Here is a 21040-nt window from a genome sequence, read left to right as displayed (position 1 = left end):
TCAGTTTTGGGGGAGGTGACTCAATGGGGTTTATGGACTAGCTCTACACTGCCAACCTTGGTTACACCCCTCTTGGGGACACCTACAGTCCTGTCCATACTTCTCTGTTTAAATATTTGAGAACTCGGTTTTACAATAAATGTATGAGAGAGGTTTTTGTTTTTTACTGAGTTGATTACTCGTAGGTGTAGGAAATTGGGTTACTGGTTGAGGAGGGGGACCCCTACTCAAGCAGCACCCCCAATACTTATCAGGGTGAAACACAAACCTCAAAATAACCTGTGCTTAACTCTCTGGTAGCTTGGCACAAAAGCAGTAAGGCTTAACTTAAAGGCAATGTGTAACACATTTATGAAGCACACAATAATAAGGTTAAAAAACAACAACAACAAAAAATCACACACCGATTTATAAAAACAGAGTAAAATTGAATAAATTATTTGAAAACAAAACAACAAAAATCCAATTAGTTGAAGCGGAAATATGAAATGTTTAAGATTTAGATGACTTAAAAGCACAAAGTGCCAAATGTAGTTATTTGGTCGTGCCACACTGAGACAAAATCACAAGTTCAGGACGACTGCGAAGGAGAGCGAACTTGATACAGGGCCAACTTAGTCCTGCTTTGAAATGTACCCTACATCCTGGTTTTGGAGTGTTTTGCGCCGCACAGCAGCAGTTCCGAAAAGGGATACGAGGTCTACATCAAAGCTATGTCATGTAGCAGTAGCTCTGATGAGCTGCGAGGGATTGCCGGGTTGCACAGAGGCTGCATCACACTGCGTTCGTTCTAGGGAGAAGCTGCGAGGTCCTCTTTGCAGAGGTGTCATGCAGCAGCTGTTCCATGAGCTGCACAGACTGCGATGCAGGCTTGCGACAAGGCTGCATCAGTTATGATGAGGTGCTGCGCAGAGCTGTGTCAGATTTATGTTATTCTGCTGTGTTCTGAAGAGACCACAACTTGGCTGACAGATCACCTCTAGTCCCACTTCCAAAGGTCCAGGAGTGGAGGGGCTCCACGTGGGGGTAATGGGAGGAGGATTGGACTCACAGCAGGTAGAGTCCAGGTGCAGGGTTCAAGATGGCTGGAACCTTTTCTGTGCCTGAGGCTCTGATCAGGAGGCTAGCCAGCTAGCACTTGGAGACACTCAGGTGGTCCTGTGTTTTAAGATGCAGGTCCAGTCCTTCCCACTCAGGTAGCAGGGCACCAGGATAGCATAGCAGTCCTTCTTCTGAGTCTTCCACACACACAGAAGTGATCTGAAGAGTTGGGCCTGAGGGTCCACTACTTTTACCCGATGGCCACTTTGAAGTGAGAGAAGCTTATAGAGTTCCCCCCTCCCCCCCTACAAAGGTGTCTGGAATTTTCTTCCTCCCTGCCCTGTCCCTATCTTGTCTGGGGGCACAAAAGACTAGTGTGAAACCCTTTGTGACAGTTCTGAGACAGAGTCTTTGTCATGTGTAAGTGTGGTAGGTGACAGCTCCTTCCCCTCAACCTGACAGAGATGGTCCATCCTGCCAACACCAATTCCCCCTTTGTCTCATTGTCTGAGTGGAATACATAAAGACCAGCTGCCAGCTACATTTAGTCACGTGACCCAGGGCACAGGCTGCAGGCATGAAATGGCTGGGACGAGAAAATTCAAACTTTTCAAAAGATACATCTTCAGAATTGCTACTTAAGATCCAAATTTAACTTTAAAGGTGGTTTTAAATTAAAATTGTGTAGAGATCAAACTTAATATTCCTACCTACTCCCAATTGAAAGCTATCACTTGTAAATGTAAAAAGTGAACCCAATGTCATCCTAAGGAAGAGGTAGGCCCCACAGTAGCTAAAAACAAAGTTCTGAGATTTTCACTGCCACGACTTGTACAACTAAAAAGTACTTCCCCATCTTTTGAAATAAACTGCACCCTGCCCTATCCCCTATTTAGGGCCTACACTAGGGGTGACCTATATGTATTAAAAAAGGAGGTTAAGGCCTGGCAAAAGGTTTAATTTACCAGGTTGAAATGACAGTTTAAACTGCACACATAAGCTGCAGTGGCAGACCCGAGACATGTTTAAAAGGGCTACTTAGGTTGGTGGCACAATAGAGACTGCAGGCCGATTAGTAGACTATAATTTACAGGCCCTAGGCTACAGGCAGTACTGATTTACTAGGGACTCCTAAGTAAATTAAATGTGCCAATTGGGGGGGGGGGAGCCAATGTTTCATGTTTTAGGGATCACACACAAGCATTTTAGCATTGCTTAGCAGCGGTAAAGAGTCCTAAGGCCAGCAAAAACGATGTCAACAAAAACAGGACGATTGAAGGCAAAAATTTGGGGTAAAAACATTGCCAAGGATGTTAGGTCTGTAAATGTTTGACAATGACACTCATATATGCCCACGGGGCAGGGGGACAAAGCAAGCATATATATCAAACAAATAGTCACATAGGATTTGCATCAGGAGACCTCACCAAAACGTAAGCGGAATCCAAAAACAACTTTAAAAAGGCAGTACTATTCCAACTGAATTATACAGATGAAAACTAATGGATTTCTGTTGCATTTGTATTAACAATCCACGTGCAGTACAGTATAATCTACGATGATAGAAATGAATAAAGTGCAGATGATGCAGTGGTCATTCAGTGATGATATTTACAATATATAGTACACAAGACACTGTACAACGCCCAATGGTTATAAAATAATTGTCAGACCACAGTCAAGGAAGAAACTTAATTAACGGTCCCTTAACTCATTAATCCTCAACTGTCACTGATTTGGGGGGAATGTCAACGTTTTGACTCCAAACAATTCATATGGTGTCATCAAGGCGTAGTCATCACATCCGACCGATAAACCTGCACGTTGGAACAAAAACCAGGAACAACCTGACTAAGAATATCAGACCAAATCCAGTCACAAGGAAGGTAGTCAGCATTGGCCAGTTACTCACCATATGATGAAAAAACAAGGTATGTCTGATAAATGATTTGCACCATCCACACATTCCTAATGTCCTATGACCAAATCAAACTGTTGCCACAAAATACTTCTGCATATTCTGCATATATTATCTCAAGTAAATATAACTTGAACTAAATAACTTGACGCTTTGACAGTTCTTACAAAGTTAGAGACAGGCGACATCTAGATTAAGGGCAGGCACGTTGATGATTCAGCAAAAATACAGAAAATTTAGTCTCGTCCAACTCAAAATGGAGCCGGGCCTTATGTCTTTACGTCACATGGACCACATTTGTTTGTTGAAAACGCTCTTCCTGCAGGGGATTAAGACAGTATGGCTTCTGAGGATCTTGCACTTCTTTTAAGGGGGAGGGAAATTGCAGTAGATGGTTCGGGCTTTGAATGTGGAAGGAAATTCAAGATGCAAAAAAGGAACAACTACAGTAAATAAAGCTAGGCATACTTATTGAAAATCAATGAACAGGAAGGAATAGTTTCTTACCTGGAACTCCAGTTCTCTTGTAGGGGTATTTCCATGATAGTCATAAGCGTTGAATAGTTTCGCCCGCTTGCGGGGACCCCGGAGCACCTTTTCCAATATAACTTCTTAAGTGTCCATGTTCGCCTTACTTCAGGAAGGCCTGCCAAGTCACTTAAGAATGTCCATATGCAGCCTCGAGGAAAGGCTATAGTGTCCAAAATTCTTCATCCAGTTTTCTTTTCTTTTTTAAAGGGACACATTTGAGACGCATGCATTTAAATGCCTGAATGAATGAACATTTTTGCAAAACAATGATGGAGTGCAGGGCAGTGTAGCCCATAGGCTGCCATTATTAATGAAGAAAAGGAGACTGAGCCTTTTTAGAGCAGCCAGTCCTTCAGTATCCCATCATGCCTAGAGAGAGGCAGTTACCTCAGTTCTTTTTGTAGGCAGTCCTAGCTGAGAGTAATAAGTAACCTGAGTTAGTAATCTGTCTACTCCACCGGGGAGGAGGGAGGGTTGCTTATGACTATCATGGAAATACCCCTATTAGAGAACTGGAGTTACAGGTAAGAAACTATTCCTTCTCTCGTAGGGGATTTCCATGTATAGTCCTAAGCATTGAATAGAATAGCAAGCCCATCCCATAAACCGCAGAGGAGTAGACAGAACACTCATGAAATACACTTTCAAGCAAAGAGGTTCCTGAGAGAAGCCTGTCGTACTTGAGCATCTGCCCTGGCATTTGAGTCAAGACAATTATGCTTAGTAAAGGTGTGAATAGACCTCCAAGTTGCAGCTCTACAGATGTCTGCCAAGTGAACATTACTCATTAAGGCAGTCGTTGCCAACTTGCCTCTGGTAGAATGCGCTTTTGGTCTGCCAGCTAGTGTCTTGTTATCTAGTTGGTAGCAAAATAGAATACAGGAGACAATGCATCTAGACATTGCTTGTGTGGAGGTGGCTAGACCGGTACGAACTGGACCATAATTAATGAATAATTGTGAAGACTTACGAAGAGAACTGGTCTTATCTAAGTAGAATTTTAACACCCTTTTTACATCTAGAGAATGGAGAGCCCGCTCTGCTGGAGTAGATGGGTTTTGAAAGAAATTTGGCAAGGAAGTTGATTAGTTGACATGAAAGTCAGATATAACCTTGGGCAGGAATTTAGGATGTGTTCGCAGTACTACCTTGGAGGAGTAAAATACTGTGTAAGGTTCGTGGGCACAGAGAGCCTGAATCTCGCTAACCCTTCGTGTTGATGCGATTGCCACAAGGAAAGCAGTTTTCCAAGTTAGGTGTTGGAGAGATGCCTTGTGTATGGGATCAAATTGATTTTGCATGAGTTGCAAAAGGACCACATTAAGTTCCCATGGTGGGGAAGGGCGCCTAACTAGAGAAAAGACCTTCTTTAACCCGTCTACAAAATCTTTGATGACTGGAATTTTAAGGAAAAAGGTTTGCGAAGGACTTTTTCTCTATGCCGTCAAAGCTCCCAAATGGACCTTTATTGAAGAGCATTGCAGACTAGATTGAGCCAAATGTAACAAGTATGGAAGAATGACATCTTCCTGGCAAGATGTAGGGTCTATCCTCTCAGAGGAACACCAGATGCAGAATCTCTTCCATTTGAAGGAATATGCCGAATGGGTAGATGGCCGCTTTGCCTATTTTAGGATTGCCATACAATCCTGTGGAAGATTTAGGTGTCCATACAGAACTAACTCAGAAGCCATGCTGCCAAATTCAAGGAGGAGAGATTGGGGTGTCTCATCTGCCCTTCAAACTTTGTCAGGAGGTCCGTTCTGCATGGTAGCCTGAGATGTGGACGGAGTGACCGGTGAAGAAGGTCTGGGAACCACCGCTGTCTCGGCCACTCTGGTGCAATGAGAATCATTGTGGCTGAAGTCATTGAGAGTTTGAGGAGAACTGCTGGGATCAGTGGAATTGGTGGGAAGGCGTACAGAAAATTGTTGGACCAGTCTATCCACAGAGCATTCCCCAGAGATTCTAGGTGGTAAAACCTGGTGGCGAAGGCACGGCATTTTCTGTTTTCCTTTGTGGCAAAGAGGTCGATAGAAGGTGTGCCCCACTATCTTGAACAACATCTTTGTTGAGCACCCACTCGTGGTTCTCTTCGAGAACTCTGCTGAGGGCATCCACTTGTACATTTTGAGCACCTAGAAGGTAGGTTGCCACTATTTCCAACCTCCTGGCTAGGAGCCAGTGCCATATTGTCTGGGACTCTTGAAACAAGACTCTGGATCTGGTGCCCCCCTGCTTGTCCAGATAGTACATGGTGGTTGTATTGTCTGGACAAGTAAGTTGTCGATGGTGAATGACGGGAGAAAAGCCTTGAGGCTAGGTGCACCGCACGGAGCTCGAGGAGATTGATGTGGTATGACAACTCCTTGGGAGACCAGAGACCTTGTGTTTTGTAGATGACCCATATGGGCTCCCAATCCGAAGAGAGAGAAATCTGTCACAATAGTCTGTGCTGGAGGCTGTGGACAGAAAGGCATCCCCTTTAAGAGATTGGCTGGAGAACACCACCAAGCGAGGGATCTGATTGCGTGGGTGGACATAAGAATTTGGTCTTCCCAGTTCCCTGACAGTTGATTCCATTCATCCTCCAGGCACTCCTGAAGAGGTCGCATGTGGAGGGGAGCGTTGGGTGTCACAAAGATGGCCATGGAGCAGAGAAGTGAGGAGACTGTGCGCACTGTTGGGCGATGCATAGTCTGGAGTGCCCGACACTTCTGGAGAATGGATAAGTGTCGTTCCTCCAAAGGACACACTTTTGCCTGCAGTATGTCTATGGTAGCTCCTAAGTAGTGCAACTTCTGGACAGGAACTGTTGTAGACTTGTGATAGTTGACATGAAGACCTAGCCGGTAAAGGAGATCGCAAGTCCACTGGAAATGCAGTTGGGCTTCTGCAAGGGTGAATGCTTTGATTAGACAGTCGTCCAGATATGGACAGATAAAGATCCAATGTCTTCGGAGATGTGCTGCCACCACAGCCATGCATTTGGAAAAAGTTCTGGGTGCTGACCTGAGACCGAATGGTAGGACAGTGTAGTGGAATTGATCTTGACCCACAACAAACCTCAGGAACTTCCGGTTCTTTTTCACGATGGGGATGTGAAAGTAGGCATTGTGCAGATCTACTGAGCAAAGCCAGTCCCCTTGCTGAATCTGGGGGTATATCTGGTGTAAGGACAGCATCCTGACCTTTTCCTTTCGGATCAATTTGTTGTCAATTTTGAGGTCTAGAATGGGTCTGAACTCTCTCTTGTCCTTTTTCAGAATGAGAAGATACTTAGAGTAAATGCCTTTCCCCCGCTGGTTGAGGGGAACAGGTTCCACTGCTTTCTTTTCGAGGAGGATGGAAACTTCCTCCTTTAGAAGGCCGAGATAAGAAGTGGTGGATTTCAGTTTAATGCTTGGCGGCGGAGTGGAAAACCTGAGACCATATCCATTCTGTACAATGTTTAAGACCCAAGTGTCTGTTGCAATGAGTTTCCACTCTGCCACGCAATTGGTGATGCTTCACTCCCCCTCCCCCACACCGGAGTGGGTAATGGAGTTGTGGGAAGGACATTTCTAGGGTTTTGAGGCTGAAGGTTGTCGAGAACCCTGATTGGACTGATGTGTCGATCGTCCTCTCTGTTTTTTGCTGAGGTTGATAAGATCTTTGGAACTGCTGGTGATATCTTGCAGGGAGCAACTGAGGGGTTTGAACCCTCTGAGTGGAATAGCGACATTGGAAAGGTCGGAAGGGCCTTCGTTGTTCTTTGGGTTTTTCAAGACCCACTGCCTTCAATGGGTTCATCTCAGCCTTCATCCTTGCCATCTCATCGTCGGTGTGGGAGCCGAATAGAGTAGAGCCTGAAAATGCCAGGATCAGAATGCGCTGCTGAGTGCTGCAAGACACAGCCATGAATGTCTCAGTAGCGTTACTCCGTGGCAGTATGTATGCGCGGAGAGCAAGAGAGAGTCCGCCGCTGCACTAATGATCTGATTCGAGACCATGGCACCCTCTTGGACGATCTCCAAAAAATCCTCCCTATGATCTCTCGGGAGATGCTCTGCAAACTGGAGTAGGGAATCCCACACGTCCTGTTCTGCTTGCTGTCTTCATGGAGGTTGCAGCCTGTTGAATCCACTTTCCTACTCTCTTTGTCCGGAGGAGAGGTAGAAGACGGAGAGGTAGCGTGGGATTTGCGAGCTGCCAATATTACCACCGAATCAGGTGGAGGGTCGGAACGCAGGAACAAAGGATCTTGCTCTGGTGGACGATTCTTTTTCTGTAGTCTGGAGGGAGCAGGCTTAGTTGGAGCCGGCGTAAGGAAGACTTCCATAGCAGGTTCTAGAAGGCCTGGTACCAGAGGTAGCAAAGGTCTGGCTGCTATGCGCTGTTGGAGAGTCTCGAATATAATCGAAGTAGATGGGGTAGGGGCAGTCATCGGAATGTTGAGTTTTATTGTACCTCGGACCAGCACTTCATGAAAGGTATTGATATCATCTACCGGCGAGGACCGAGGTGGAGGTGAATCTGATAAAGTTGGGGAATAATCTCTGGTGGAGGACGAAGAATCTCTCTGATGGGCACGTGATCTTGATCTATGTCTAGATCTTTGGTACGAGTGTCGTGACCTGGGCCTGATGACTGATGGCCATGTCGAGAACGGTGGCGCGATGTTAAGCGCGGTCTGGGAGATGGGGCACTGATATGCACCAGAGGCACTGGAAGTGGTGCGGCTGCCGGAAAAACCGGATCAGTCGATCGCAGCGGAGTCAGACTTCATGAAGGTTGAACAGGAGGCGTAGAAGCTGGTGGAGGAGAGGCATGAGGAGAGGCGATGAAGGAAGAAGCACCAGTGAAGGGGAATGGTGTGAATCTGATGAAGAATAGATCCTTCTCCGTTTCTGTCTCCTCGACGTTGAGGGACTCCTTGACGTCGATCTTTCTCTCTGACGTCTAGGTGTCGACGTTGAGTGGGACCTCGATGTCGAAACGCGACATCTGCGTTTTCGTCTCGACGTCGATATGCTCCTCAAAGTCGTGCGTGTTGTGGAGTCTTTGACGTCGTTCTGTGTCTTGACATCGACCGGCGACGCTTGTGTGACGTTGAGCCAGACTTCGACGGCGAGCATGTCGGTGCCATACCTCCTCTTGACATTGATCTCCTCGATGTCGACCGGGACCGAAAGCATTTTCTGACAGAAGAACGCCTCTCAGACCTTCCACGTCCACTGGAGGCTGAGGTATGAGCTCTGGTGAAAGAGTGATCTTCCCCCTCGCTCAGAGATCTCACTGGTTTCCTGGCTTTGTCTTTCTGCTCTCCTTTGAAGGCAAATCTTCTCCCTGACACGCAGGGTACGTTTGGAAAATGTTTTGCAGATGTTACAGGAGGCAGTAATGTGTGAAGACGGCAGACAGATGATACAGACCTTTTTTCGGCCACATCGTGGACAGTTGTCGAAATAAAAAAGGCATTTTACTGGGAAAAAAGCCTTAATTCCAGTCAGAAAAAGACAAAAAACAAGAGGGAAAGTCAAAAGACGTTGAGTGAAGCAAGAAAAAACCTAAATAGGTCGAGCTCAGTGCTTCAGGATCCTGTCAGCAGGACTTGGAAAAAAGAACTGAGGTAACTGCCTCTGTCTAGACATGATGGGATACTGTAGGACTGGCTGCTGTTAAAGGCACAGTCTCCTTTTCTTTATTAATAATGGCAGCCTATGGGCTACACTGTCCTGCACTCCATCATTGTTTTGCAATTTAAAAATGTTTGTGAAGGAATTTTTCATTTATTCAGGCATTTAAATGCCTGTGTCTCAAACTTGCCCCTTTAAAAAAAAAACAACAAAAAAACTGGATGAAGAATTTTGGACACTGTAGCCTTTCCTCTGGGCTGCATATGGCATCTTAAGTGACTTGGCAGGCCTTCCTGAAGTATGGCGAACATGGACACTTAAGAAGGTATATTGGAAAAAGTGCTCCGGGGTCCCCGCAAGCGTGTGGAACTATTCAACGCTTATGACTATACAAGGAAATCCCCTACGAGAGAAATCATTCACCTTTACACCTTTTACTGTTCAAGGACTTAACATCCTTAAAACTTGAAAAGATGGTGATGAAAGTCCTGAAGAACACACAGTTGGATATTAATTAATATTATGCAAAAGGCCCAACTACTTTTGCAGTACATGGAGGCTTCCGTCCCTCTATTTCCCCTAACAGTTTTTGCTTCATCTAAAAATAAGGTAAATGGGGCTTACAAACGGGGCTCACATTTAAGAACTCCTTAGCAGTCGCTTAAAAGCGCTTTGATGCCTCATAAGGGGTAGTAAGAACTATAGAATTACAATTACGAAATGGCCTTTTGAGTTGTCAGTCCTTGTCGGCCACAGCAGTGTATACACTCATCTGCTGCCAAGAGGGTTTTCATAGACAAATAAATCAGGGGCTACTTAGCTTAGCAATGGGTCCCTAAATATGTGAGAGGATTGGAGCGTAGTAGTAGATGGTCACAGAGACAAATAAGCCTGAGTCTTGGAAATACAGTGATGCTTTTGCATAAGGAAAGCTGGTTGATTCTGAAGATGAGCTTGATCGCCAGATCATGACATCTGCGTCCAAATGGCATTCAAGTGGCAAGGAATTTTCCTACTTCTTAGCGGTAGTCAAAGGCTAGAATCTTTGTGATACCATTGGATCAAACTTTGGGCTCTGCCTTTATAGAAATGTGGCATGGAGTAATAACGTTGCCATACCGTACACCAGTCACTTGCACATTGTGGGGGCAAACAATGAAAATTATGGACAGGGTTATGTATCTGGATGATCCAGAAGCTAAACAAGCAATTCTCTCTCAAATCAAAGAATGAATTGTATTAAATGACAGGTGAATGTGACCTATTGACAGTGCAGGAGTGAAAGGAATGGTAAGGGGATCTCTAGATTGGAAGCTGTTAAAATACAGGTCATTGCAGTAACATGGCTAACCCTCCAGAGTGATTGGAAGGATTTGGAGGCACACTGTATGGCGCTAACCTCACAAAAACACATGCCTCAAGGTACTGGCAGTGAGAGGACAGCAGTTAGAGGGCCGCATAGGCTGCAGAACTCAGGAACGCAGTATATAGTCCAGCCAAAGTCATACAAAAGTGAGATGAAAGAGGCAATGATTTTGGAAGGATCTTAACTGCAAGCCTAAGGATTTGTGGGAAGGCCTGGTGGGTACAAAACTAGCACAGAATTTCAACAGTAAGGAACAGCAGTTTTTTTTATTGGAAATTCTCCTGATGCAAGATGGCACTTGCTTGCTAGTCTGGTCTTCAGCGGGGAGAGATGCATAACTACGTACTTATCATCATCATCATCAGCAGCAGCAGCAAAAGTTCGGTGAGATTCCAGCCATAAAAGCACAATTCTGATAAAATAGTAAAACATTCATAAAAGCTAATCAAATTTACAGTTCAAATGCTAAAAACATAAATAATCATTAAGATCAGTTCATAGGTTTGGAATGCATCATCTTCCCACAGCCTGTCTGTCTTTTTCTTATAGCCAGTGCACATTTGTTTAAAGTAATCGCCGCATAACCAATCTGGGGGGTGTCCAACTTTTACAGCAGCATCATAGCAATCCTATGGTGTCTGCAGTTGGCTGCGCAGAGAACAGGGACCAAAAAGTGCTTCCTGTGCAAAGAATTCATATTACAAAACATCATAAAGTCCAACGTGCTGTGTTGTATGACAGAGTCACAAGAACAGTTAGGGAGATTAACAAAACAGGTACCCTCGGAAGGATATGCAACCAGAAAATGGATTAGATTAAAACAAAACCTGGTGAGATAAAATCTATATCTTTTATTCTGGACTAACGTGAGATAGAATTCTAAACCTTATGAGAGTTTGATAGGCTTGTAATTTTGAGCTGACTGGGCTAGAAAACAAAACCCTCTGCCATTCTTCTTTCCTCCGCTAAAACAACTCTTTCACTAGGGGTTTAGTGCTTTTCGTAATGGATTCTGGGTTTATAAAATACCCTTCAATACCTAATGTCATAAAGACAGATTTTACATATTTTAACAATAGAAAAGCTCCAACATTATCCAGTTGAAGACAGTCCTGTATGATCTCCCTCATAAGACTTATTTCAGGGGTCGACCAACATCTCAACCAAAATAATAATGTCCTGATTTTAATTCTATCCTCCACGTAATGTACACCAACTTCTATATGACATACATGTGTAGAAAGGGACCGCAACCAGATTACGTAGGAAGTTATTTTCCAATATGTGCAGGAAGTCATTTTTTTTGTATCCCCACACTCCTGCTCCATAGGTCGCTATTGCAACACATTTAGCATTCTAAATTGCAGAGAGTTCCTTCACCAGTTTTAGCCCCAAACGTTTTGCAGATTTTCAGTTGATCTCTGAAAGTGCAAGGAACCTGCTTTATATAAAAAGTTCCAGCTCATTTTAGAATCGAAATCAACCCAAGGTACGTACAGTTTTCCACTTTAGCCATCTCTGTACCACCCAATTGAAAACTCAAAGTTCTTGTTCATTTGTGACTCACTAGCAAAACAGATGGCTTTCCTAAGTTTCTTTTCAGACCTTGCTTATCTATAAAGTGCTTAAATCCTTTTAATAAGGATTATAACCCCATGGCCGGTCGCGCAATTGGCACTGGATCGACTTCTTTTAGCAGTGCTGGAATTGAAAGGTGATTACATTTGAGTGTAACTTTACCCACTCTCCACAATGCGTCTGCTAGCCCATTTATATTAAAAAAATAAAATTAAAATTAAATAAAGGGGCAAGCATACATCCTTGCTGCACACACAACCTAGACCTGATCTCTAGTGAGAGTTCCCCATTTATCCCATAGCTGATTTTTACTATGGCATCCAAATGCATCCTGTACAGGAGGTTTATCAGTGGCTTATCAAACCCTAGTTCATCCATAACGGACCACAGAATAGAGCGGTTTACCATGTCAAATGCACTGGAGACGTCCACAAATGCTAAATGAATAGACCCCGCCTTGGCATGAAATACTTCCCTAGAGTAAGCTTTAATTTTAGGCATTGGTCAATGGTACTGATTCCTTTGCGAATCCCATATTGTGCCCTGGAAAGTAACTACTTGCAGTTACTGTAGGAGGCTGGACTAGCTTATATTGGGTACCTGATGGTACTTACACCTTGCGCCAGGTCCAGTTATCCCATATTAGTAGATTAGTAGTGTTCTAGCAGCTAAGGCTGATAGAGGTAGCTATAGCAGAGCAACTTAGGCTGAACTAGGAGACATGCAAAGCTCCTACTATACCACTTACATCATATAGCACTATATCATAAGAATCACAATACTCAGAGTTACTGAAAATAAAGGTACTTTATTTTAGTGACAATGTGCCAAAAATATCTCAGAGGATATACTCCCTTATGAGGTAAGTAAAATACACAAAATATACACACAAACCAAAATCAGGTAAGTAAACAGAAAAGTAATGTAAACACTGTAGAATACAATAGGATGCAATAGGCCTAGGGGCAACACAAACCATATACTAAGAAAGTGGAATGCGAACCACTTAGGGACCCCAGGCCTAGTGTAGTATGTAGAGGGTCGCTGGGAGTGTAAGAAAACACTAAGGGTGTCCAAGATACCCCACAACCCTGAAAAGTAGGAGTAAAGTTACCCTACTCCCCAGAAACACACTAAAGTCGTGATAGGAGATTCTGCAAAGACCACTACTGACTGCAAAGCACTGAAGACGGATTTCTGGACCTGAGGACCTGTAAAGGAAGGGGACCAAGTCCAAGAGTCACAAAAGTGTCCGGAGGGGGGGGGGGGGCAAGAGCCCACTAAACACCGGATGAAGGTGCAAAATGTCTGCCTCCGGGTGGAAGAAGCTGAAGATTCTGCAACAACGAAAGGTGCTAGGAACTTCTCCTTTGTGCAAAAGATGTCCCACGGCGTGCTGGATGATGCAGAGTTGTTTCCACGCAGAAAGACCGCAAACAAACCTTGCTAGCTGCGAAGGTCGCGGTTGAAGAAAAAGGGTGCTGCCCGGGCCCAGGAAGGACCAGGAGGTCACTACTTGGAAGAGGAGACAGAGGGGGCACCCAGCAACACAGAGCCCACGCAGAAGCAGGCAGCACCCACAGAAGTACTTGAACATGGGTTCAAGAAAACTGAGCACGGCGGTGGTCTCAACTCTACAAAGGAGGGTCCCACAAAGCCAGTGGTCAACTCAGCGAGTTGAGCAATGCAGGACGGAGTGCTGGGGACCTGGGCTGTGCTGTGCATGAAGGATTCCTTGCAAAAGTGCACAGAAGCCCTAGCAGCTGCAGTTCACGCAGTACATAGGATTACTGTCTGGCGTGGGGAGTCAAGGACTTACCTCCACCACATTTGGACAGATGGACCACTGGACTGTCGGGGTCACTTGGATCCAGCTCCTGTGTTCCAGGGACCACGCTCGTCACGATGAGAGGGGACCCAGAGGACCGGTGAAGCAGAAGTTTGGTGCCTGCGTTAGCAGGGGGAAGATTCCGTCGACCCACAGGAGATTTCTTCTTGGCTTCCAGTGCAGGGTGAAGGCAGACAGCCCCCAGAGCATGCACCACTAGGAAAAAGTCGAGAAAGCCGGCAGGATTAGGGGCTACAATGTTGCTGGTAGTCTTCTTGCTAATTTGTTGCAGTTTTGCAGGCGTCCTGGAGCAGTCAGTGGTCGATCCTTGGCAGAAGTCGAAGAGGGAGGTGCAGAGGAACTATGGTGAGCTCTTGCATTTGTTATCTGACAAGAAGACCACAGGAGAGACCCTAAATAGCCCTCAGAGGAGGATTGGCCACCTAGTCAGGTAAGCACCTATCAGGAGGGGTCTCTGACGTCACCTACTGGCACTGGCCACTCAGAGGCCTCCATTGTGCCCTCACACCTTTGCATTCGAGATGGCAGAGGTCTGGGACACACTGGAGGAGCTCTGGGCACCACCCCTGGGGTGGTGATGGACAGGGGAGTGGTCACTCACCTTTCCTTTGTCCAGGTTCGCACCAGAGCAGGGGCTGGACTGGAACCGGTGTAGACTGGTTTATGCAAGGAGGGCACCATCTGTGCCCTTCAGAGCATTCCCAGAGGCCAGGAGAGGCTACTCCTCTCAGGCCCTTAACACCTATTTCCAAAGGGAGAGGGGTTAACACCATCTCTCAAAAGAAATCCTTTGTTCTGCCTTCCTGGGACTGGGCTACCCAGACCCCAGGAGGGCAGAAGCCTGTCTAATGGTTGGCAGCAGCGGTAGCTATAGTGAAAACCCCAGAGAGCTGGTTTGGCAGTACCCGGGGTTCATGCTGGAGCCCCGGGGATGCATGGGATTGGCACCCCAATACCAGATTTGGCATAAGGGGGACAATTACATGATCTTAGACATGTTACATGGCCATATGCGGAGTTACCATTGTGAAGCTACATATAGGTATTAACCTATATGTAGTGCACGCGTGTAATGGTGTCCCCGCACTCACACAGTCTGGGAAAGTTGCCCTGAACTATGTGGGGGCACCTTGGCTAGTGCCAGGGTGCCTTCACACTTAGTAACTTTGCACCTAACCATCACCAAGTGAGTGTTAGACATATAGGTGACTTATAAGTTACTTAAGTGCAGTGTAAAATGGCTGTGAAATAATGTGGACGTTATTTCAGTCAGGCTGCAGTGGCAGTCCTGTGTAAGAATTGTCTGAGCTCCCTATGGGTGGCAAAAGAAATGCTGCAGCCCATAGGGATCTCCTGGAACCCCAATACCCTGGGTACCTAGGTACCATATACTAGGGAATTACAAGGGTGTTCCAGTGTGCCAATTAGAATTGGTAAAAATGGTCACTAGCCTGCAGTGACAATTTTAAAGGCAGAGAGAGCATAAGCACTGAGGTTCTGATTAGCAGAGCCTCAGTGACACAGTTAGGCATTACACAGGGAACACACATTCAGGCCACAACTGTGAGCACTGGGGTCCTGGCTAGCATATACTCGCAAACAGGCCAAAAGTGGGGGTAACAATGCTAGAATGAGGCTACCTTCCTACAGTTACCGTACCCAAAATCTTACATGAGCTGTCCAAGAGAGAGTTTGGCCGATAGCAGCTAGACAAATTTTTGTCCCCTGTTTTTAAAAGGTGGTACAGCCACACTCTCCTCTACTTACTCAATTCTGCCCATGTGATCATGGGACCAAAATTTTCAAGTGAACTTACCAGCTCCTGGCTGTCTTCAGTGTTCAGCTCTGCGGGTTGTCTCCTAGTGTCGGCCAGTACTTGCTGCCTCCAGGAGCTGTGGGTTTCCTTGCTGCTGTGGATGCCCAGGGTCATGCTTGGTTTCTTTTTGGTACCGCTGATTGACTCTTCCCACATTGCCATGCCCTGGCTGTTCCATCAGCTGCACGGATGGTCCCCTGGTGATTTACATTCTGTTTTTGTGGGCTCTCTCCAGCAGCAAGGAATGCCGTGATTGTGGGATCTCTTTGGGGAAGAGAGTTCAAAAACTCTGCCACTGCACTCTCTCTCTCTCTAGAGATTCCAAAAGCCACCCCATTAAGGGTGGCAGAGCCATCACAGTCTACATTCCACAGTCTTCATCAATCCAAGGTGAGAACTCTGGAAGGCATTTTCTTTGGCAGGCACATAACTAGTTTGAGATGAAAGATGCAGATAATGAAAGCACCATACGAACTACAGGCACAGCAAAACCGGTGGTTCAAAGGTAGGACGATCACACAAGTGATAAGAGAGCTATAATACTCAGCAAGATGTCAGATAAACCCTCATGTTCATCTGATGTTATGGCTCTTGCTGCTCCCAACTTGCAGGTAAAGCAAACTCTCAAATCAAAGGCTCCTAATGATGCTTGTGATCATAATGAAGGTACTCTTGCACTGTCAATACATGTTCTGACACGTCTGAAGTGAATCACTTCTCAGACTTTAGATGTTAAGACAGGTGTCAACTCTATGGATGTTGTTGCACCACAACACAATTATATTCTGATACAGCCTTGTCTGATTGCTTCTAATTTGCAGGCTCCTAGACTACCTCCCTCTCACTTCCTGCTAAGTGCTAGTGTGGGGCCTACTGATTCAGAATCACCTCCATTTTGATGCACAATCTCTTAACAGACAAAATTAAGACTTGCGCAGTTGCCCCTTTAGAAAACACTGAGAGCTCTTAAAGTAAGGATTCTAGTGCTTATATAGAGCAACCTGAGGTCAGCCTGGTGTCACGCCCAGCAACTAAGCAGATACAGGAGGGCAAAGTAACCAAATTGATACAGGTAAATAGATGCAACAATTTGACTCAGAAGAGGCCTTGCTTTCTTCATTTTTTTTTCTTTCTCCGAGATCTCTGACTTGTGCTCTGATCCAGACTCAGAACCAAAATTATCAGAGGCGGTCTGGTTTTTTGATGACTCAACAAATTGTAAGAACATAATGGGTGATATAGTAGGGGATGATGTGGAGGAAGCACTGATTGTGACAAACTGCTAGGGAGAGATAAGCCAGAAATTAGACAAGAGTATTCATAAAGGTAAAAAGAATCCTTCACTGCAAAGGGCAGATGGGGATGAGGATAAAGAAGAAACAATCACCTTTTGTGGTAAAATACAGCTCACCACTTGACACCAAATGCTACTGTTATAAATCCTCTATCAAGCCTCAAGCAGGGCACTGACTCACAACCTTTCATACTTAACCGTATGTGTGATACAACAGCAGATCCTTCCTTGCCCTCAATCTATGAGCTACGATGCATACATTGTGATGTATATGAGAAGGATGCTGCTGGGCTCCTTATACCTGATCTAAAGACTCAAGCTGTGGTATAGAAACTTTCAAAACGGATTACACCATTTGGGGAGTGGGTGATCAAACTGGAAGAAAGTGCTGAGAAAACTGAAGAAACTAACTCCGCCACCAGATAACAGTTGGTCTTGCAACAAAAAGAACATAGACCCTCATGGGTAAAGTAGAAGATATAGAGAATCGCATGAGGCGCAACAATTTACAAGTCCTTGGAATTGAGGAGGGTGCGGAGGGCGACCAGTCTAGGGTATTTCTGTTATACAATGGAAATCTGTTTTACCACAGCTGCTCTACCAGACAGCTAGGTCACAAAATCGAACGAAAAATGACAAATACACATTCTTTTCTAGGTCTGACTTTTGCCATTGGATAGTTGAACCCCGCTGGCAACTCAAACAGTTAATCCCTATGTTTCATTCTGCAGGAGCACAGATATTTCTTCACAAGCCAGATCTCCTGAAGATAGTTTCTAAATCCTACAGTGATTATTGTCCTCTCCCTCTGACGGCTGAGGCTCTGCTGGAGAAACAGTTTTGGTGTGGACTTTCTGATAATGATTAATTCAAGGGCACCGAATAAAATTCTCTCTTGTCAATTATGCCAACCTTCTCTGCAATCATGCTTTAATTGGCATACTCCTTTTCAAGAGGCTACTAGCCTTTGGACTATTAGCTTCTCTCTTCAGGATATCACTTAATTTGTTTGTAATATTTACCTGCCATTACTGCTATATCTCCCCTTCTAAAGGCTATACTAGTGGCATGTACTCCCCTTCTACCCACATCTACATGATGTGGGTCATATTTGTGTCCCCCTGAGGATGAGTGGTGTGTGGGAAGGAAGGGTTGTCTTCTTGGAGGGAGGCATGTTGGACATAGATGGGCAGGGGAAAAATATAAAAACATATAAAAAGGAGAGCAAATGCTGGTTAGATGCAGTATAGAACTAATATACAAAACACGTGACAACTCAGAACTCTACCTCCAAGGTCACTGTTAAAAAAACTAAAGCTTCTGATTAACAGATTCACCTTAACACATTTGGGAAGATACCTGAACCCAGAAGATAGACATTATTCTCTTTTTCACATGCACATAAGGTATGCCCTAGAATTGATTATGTATGTGTTGACTGAACTGTATTTGGAGATCTGAAATTAGAGATTTCTATCATATCAATATATGACAATGAACATACAGAATTTATGTGGAAGAACAGGATGAAAGAAGGGAATTCTTCAAGTGCCTATGCTGTAGAGCACAGTGGGAAGGTATAGCAAACATGATCAAGGAATTCTTTGAGCTGAATAAGAAAGGGAATCTGCCAGTGGCTAAAAAATAAAAACATTAGAAAAGCCAAAAATGCACTACTTCATTTGAAATAAAAATGTATCACAACCACTGGCATCGAAGTACACTACTTCATTGACAAATGTTCATGTGTGCACAAACAAAAAGCCATCACTCAGAGTGAAGAGTGCAGTGGCTGAAGCGTACTGACTCATTCCCACATGCTGTGTGCTTTGGTGGACAGAAGCAAAAGGTGAATAACAGTGGACAAAGACTTTTGGCCCAAAGCCCATTTATGTTTATAATTTTGTATTCTTAGCAGTGTGTTATGGAAAAAAAACATAAATCTTGTGAAACAGCTAAGGTTGCCTGTAGACCAGACCTAAGAAGTAGGGTAAAAAATATATTTGTCACAAAAAAGGGGAACTCATGCTCTTTAGGCTTAGACAGAGGTATATGGAAAAAAAAGAATCAAGATGGACGTGTTATTGTCCATGAAACTTTGCACATAACATAGTAATGCTCAATTAGTGGGCATTAAAAACCCCAAAATGGGATGTAACTGATGAGCAAAGATAGTGGTCATCCGTGCTTTCTATCAGGAGTTGTGTACGAGAGGTCCATAGACAACAGTACCAGGAAATAATAAGTGTCTTACTACAAATGCTGTGCTTACCTTAGACTCATCTAGACCTAAATAGATCTATTTAACAGGAAGAGATTAAAGAAGCAACCTTCTCATTAAAATCATTAAGGCCCAACATATCCAAACAACAAGAATTATGGTAAATGTTAAGGATGAGGAAGACCTAACCTGATGTCATGGTGCAGGTGTGTTACCTGTATGCCACTCCGTGCCATCACGTCCGAAGGTGGGACAGAGCCACCACAGTCGTTTAGCAGTGTGAGGGAGCTATTGCAGGTAAAGTATCTAGATCCAGTCTGGTGCCTGGAAGGTTTCAAAAGGTGAGAAAGCTATGGTTAGAGTATCCACCAGAAAGAGCATTGCCAAAGATAAGTAACATTATGTTATGTGTTTTTGTAAAGCAGAATATCACCTGCAAGAGTAACTTGGCGCTGAACAGGTGTATGTGCTTAACCCTGTCTATAGCATTTATGTTAATTGAAAAGCCAGGACTTTATCTTCTTGTGGAATTCAAGAAGAGAGGTGGAGGCTCTGGTGTGGAGTGGGAGGCTATTTAAGAATGATGTAAGAGAATACCGGTTCTGCTTATCTGGTTCTGTGTATGCATAGGATGTCTGTGGGTAGGAGTCCTGCTGAGTGAAGGTGTGTGGGTGGCAGGTGGAAGGAAATTCAACTGTTCAGGTAGGTGCCTTGAATTTCTGTGTGAGGAGTTTGAAATGAGCATGCTTGTGTCACAAGAGCCAGTAGAGCTCCCTGAGGTGTGATGGGAGTTCTGTGTGAGACATGAAGATTCATCTAGCTGCAGAGTTCTGGAAGGTCTGGAGTCTTATAGTGAGTTGCTTGGTGATCCCAGCGTAGAGGGTGTTCCCATAATCTAGCTAGTGACTAGGACATGAGTGACAGTTTTTCTAGTGTTGCGTGTTCTTTAAGTTATTATTGTTTTCTTGTGACTTCTAATACGAGTCCTGGCACCAACATATATTTAGTGTATTTTACATTTTCCTATGTAAATATTTCTACTTTATAGAATTAAAACAATTCACCAAGAAGAGATTGACTTTACAGACCGCCCATACCAAGAGATTCTGCCAATGGTCGCTCGATCAACCGCCACAAAAGCAGTGAAGAATAACATTACGTTGAGTGAAATGTTGATAGAACCTGATGTAGTTGTCAACAAACAGAAGATGCAGACTATTGTTAATATACATCTTCAGCAGAGGAAACAAGAAAGAACAGAGGATCCAAGTAAGTGATTTTGAAGAATGTTGATTGTTTATATGTTCAACTTGGGATAAATGAAGAAGACTTCTTATTTGGTTTGGTGTCTGGGATGAGCTCGAATCTAGTATTAAGATACAGCTTTCACAGTGTTTCCACAAATGAGAAGAAACAGGGAAGACACATGGAACATCTTCTAATTCATTTTAAAAAGGTTCACAGGCAAGACAGAAGGATAATCTATATGTTGGCGTTTTATTAATCACAGTCCTCATGCCCGCATTGGCCGCTCATGCTATTAAGAAGTGGAACCTCATACAGCATTGGCCATGTTCCTTGGATGCTACAGTTAAATTCTTCTTTAATGTGCACGATCATTTAGGAGAGGAAGTTCCATAAGAATCCAATCCCCCAAGAATCTCAGCACTTAATCCACCAGCACAGGTGTAAAATGGATGTTGTTCTAAAGGGTTTCAGTGCTAAGACTTTATAAAAGTCACTTCTTAAATTTGGTATTTTATATGGTCAGAAGGAATGAAACCTTTCTTCAATCTGCACATTATTTG

The 21040-nt window shown here is 44.4% G+C and overlaps 1 protein-coding gene across 1 annotated transcript in view; it reads left to right on the top strand.

Moving 5' to 3' along the window:
- SPATA4 (spermatogenesis associated 4) overlaps window positions 1-21040 on the top strand; it is a 98196-nt gene that overhangs the window by 11810 nt on the left and 65346 nt on the right. The window contains exon 4 of the mRNA XM_069244640.1: window positions 20281-20501. Within this exon, the coding sequence (XP_069100741.1) occupies window positions 20281-20501 (221 nt within the window). The remainder of the gene's footprint in view (window positions 1-20280; window positions 20502-21040) is intronic.

Source organism: Pleurodeles waltl, chromosome 1_2 (assembly GCF_031143425.1).
Source record: "Pleurodeles waltl isolate 20211129_DDA chromosome 1_2, aPleWal1.hap1.20221129, whole genome shotgun sequence".
Taxonomy (NCBI): Eukaryota; Metazoa; Chordata; class Amphibia; order Caudata; family Salamandridae; genus Pleurodeles; species Pleurodeles waltl.
Note: the sequence above shows the minus strand (reverse complement) of the source record. Positions and strands in the feature narration are given on the sequence as shown.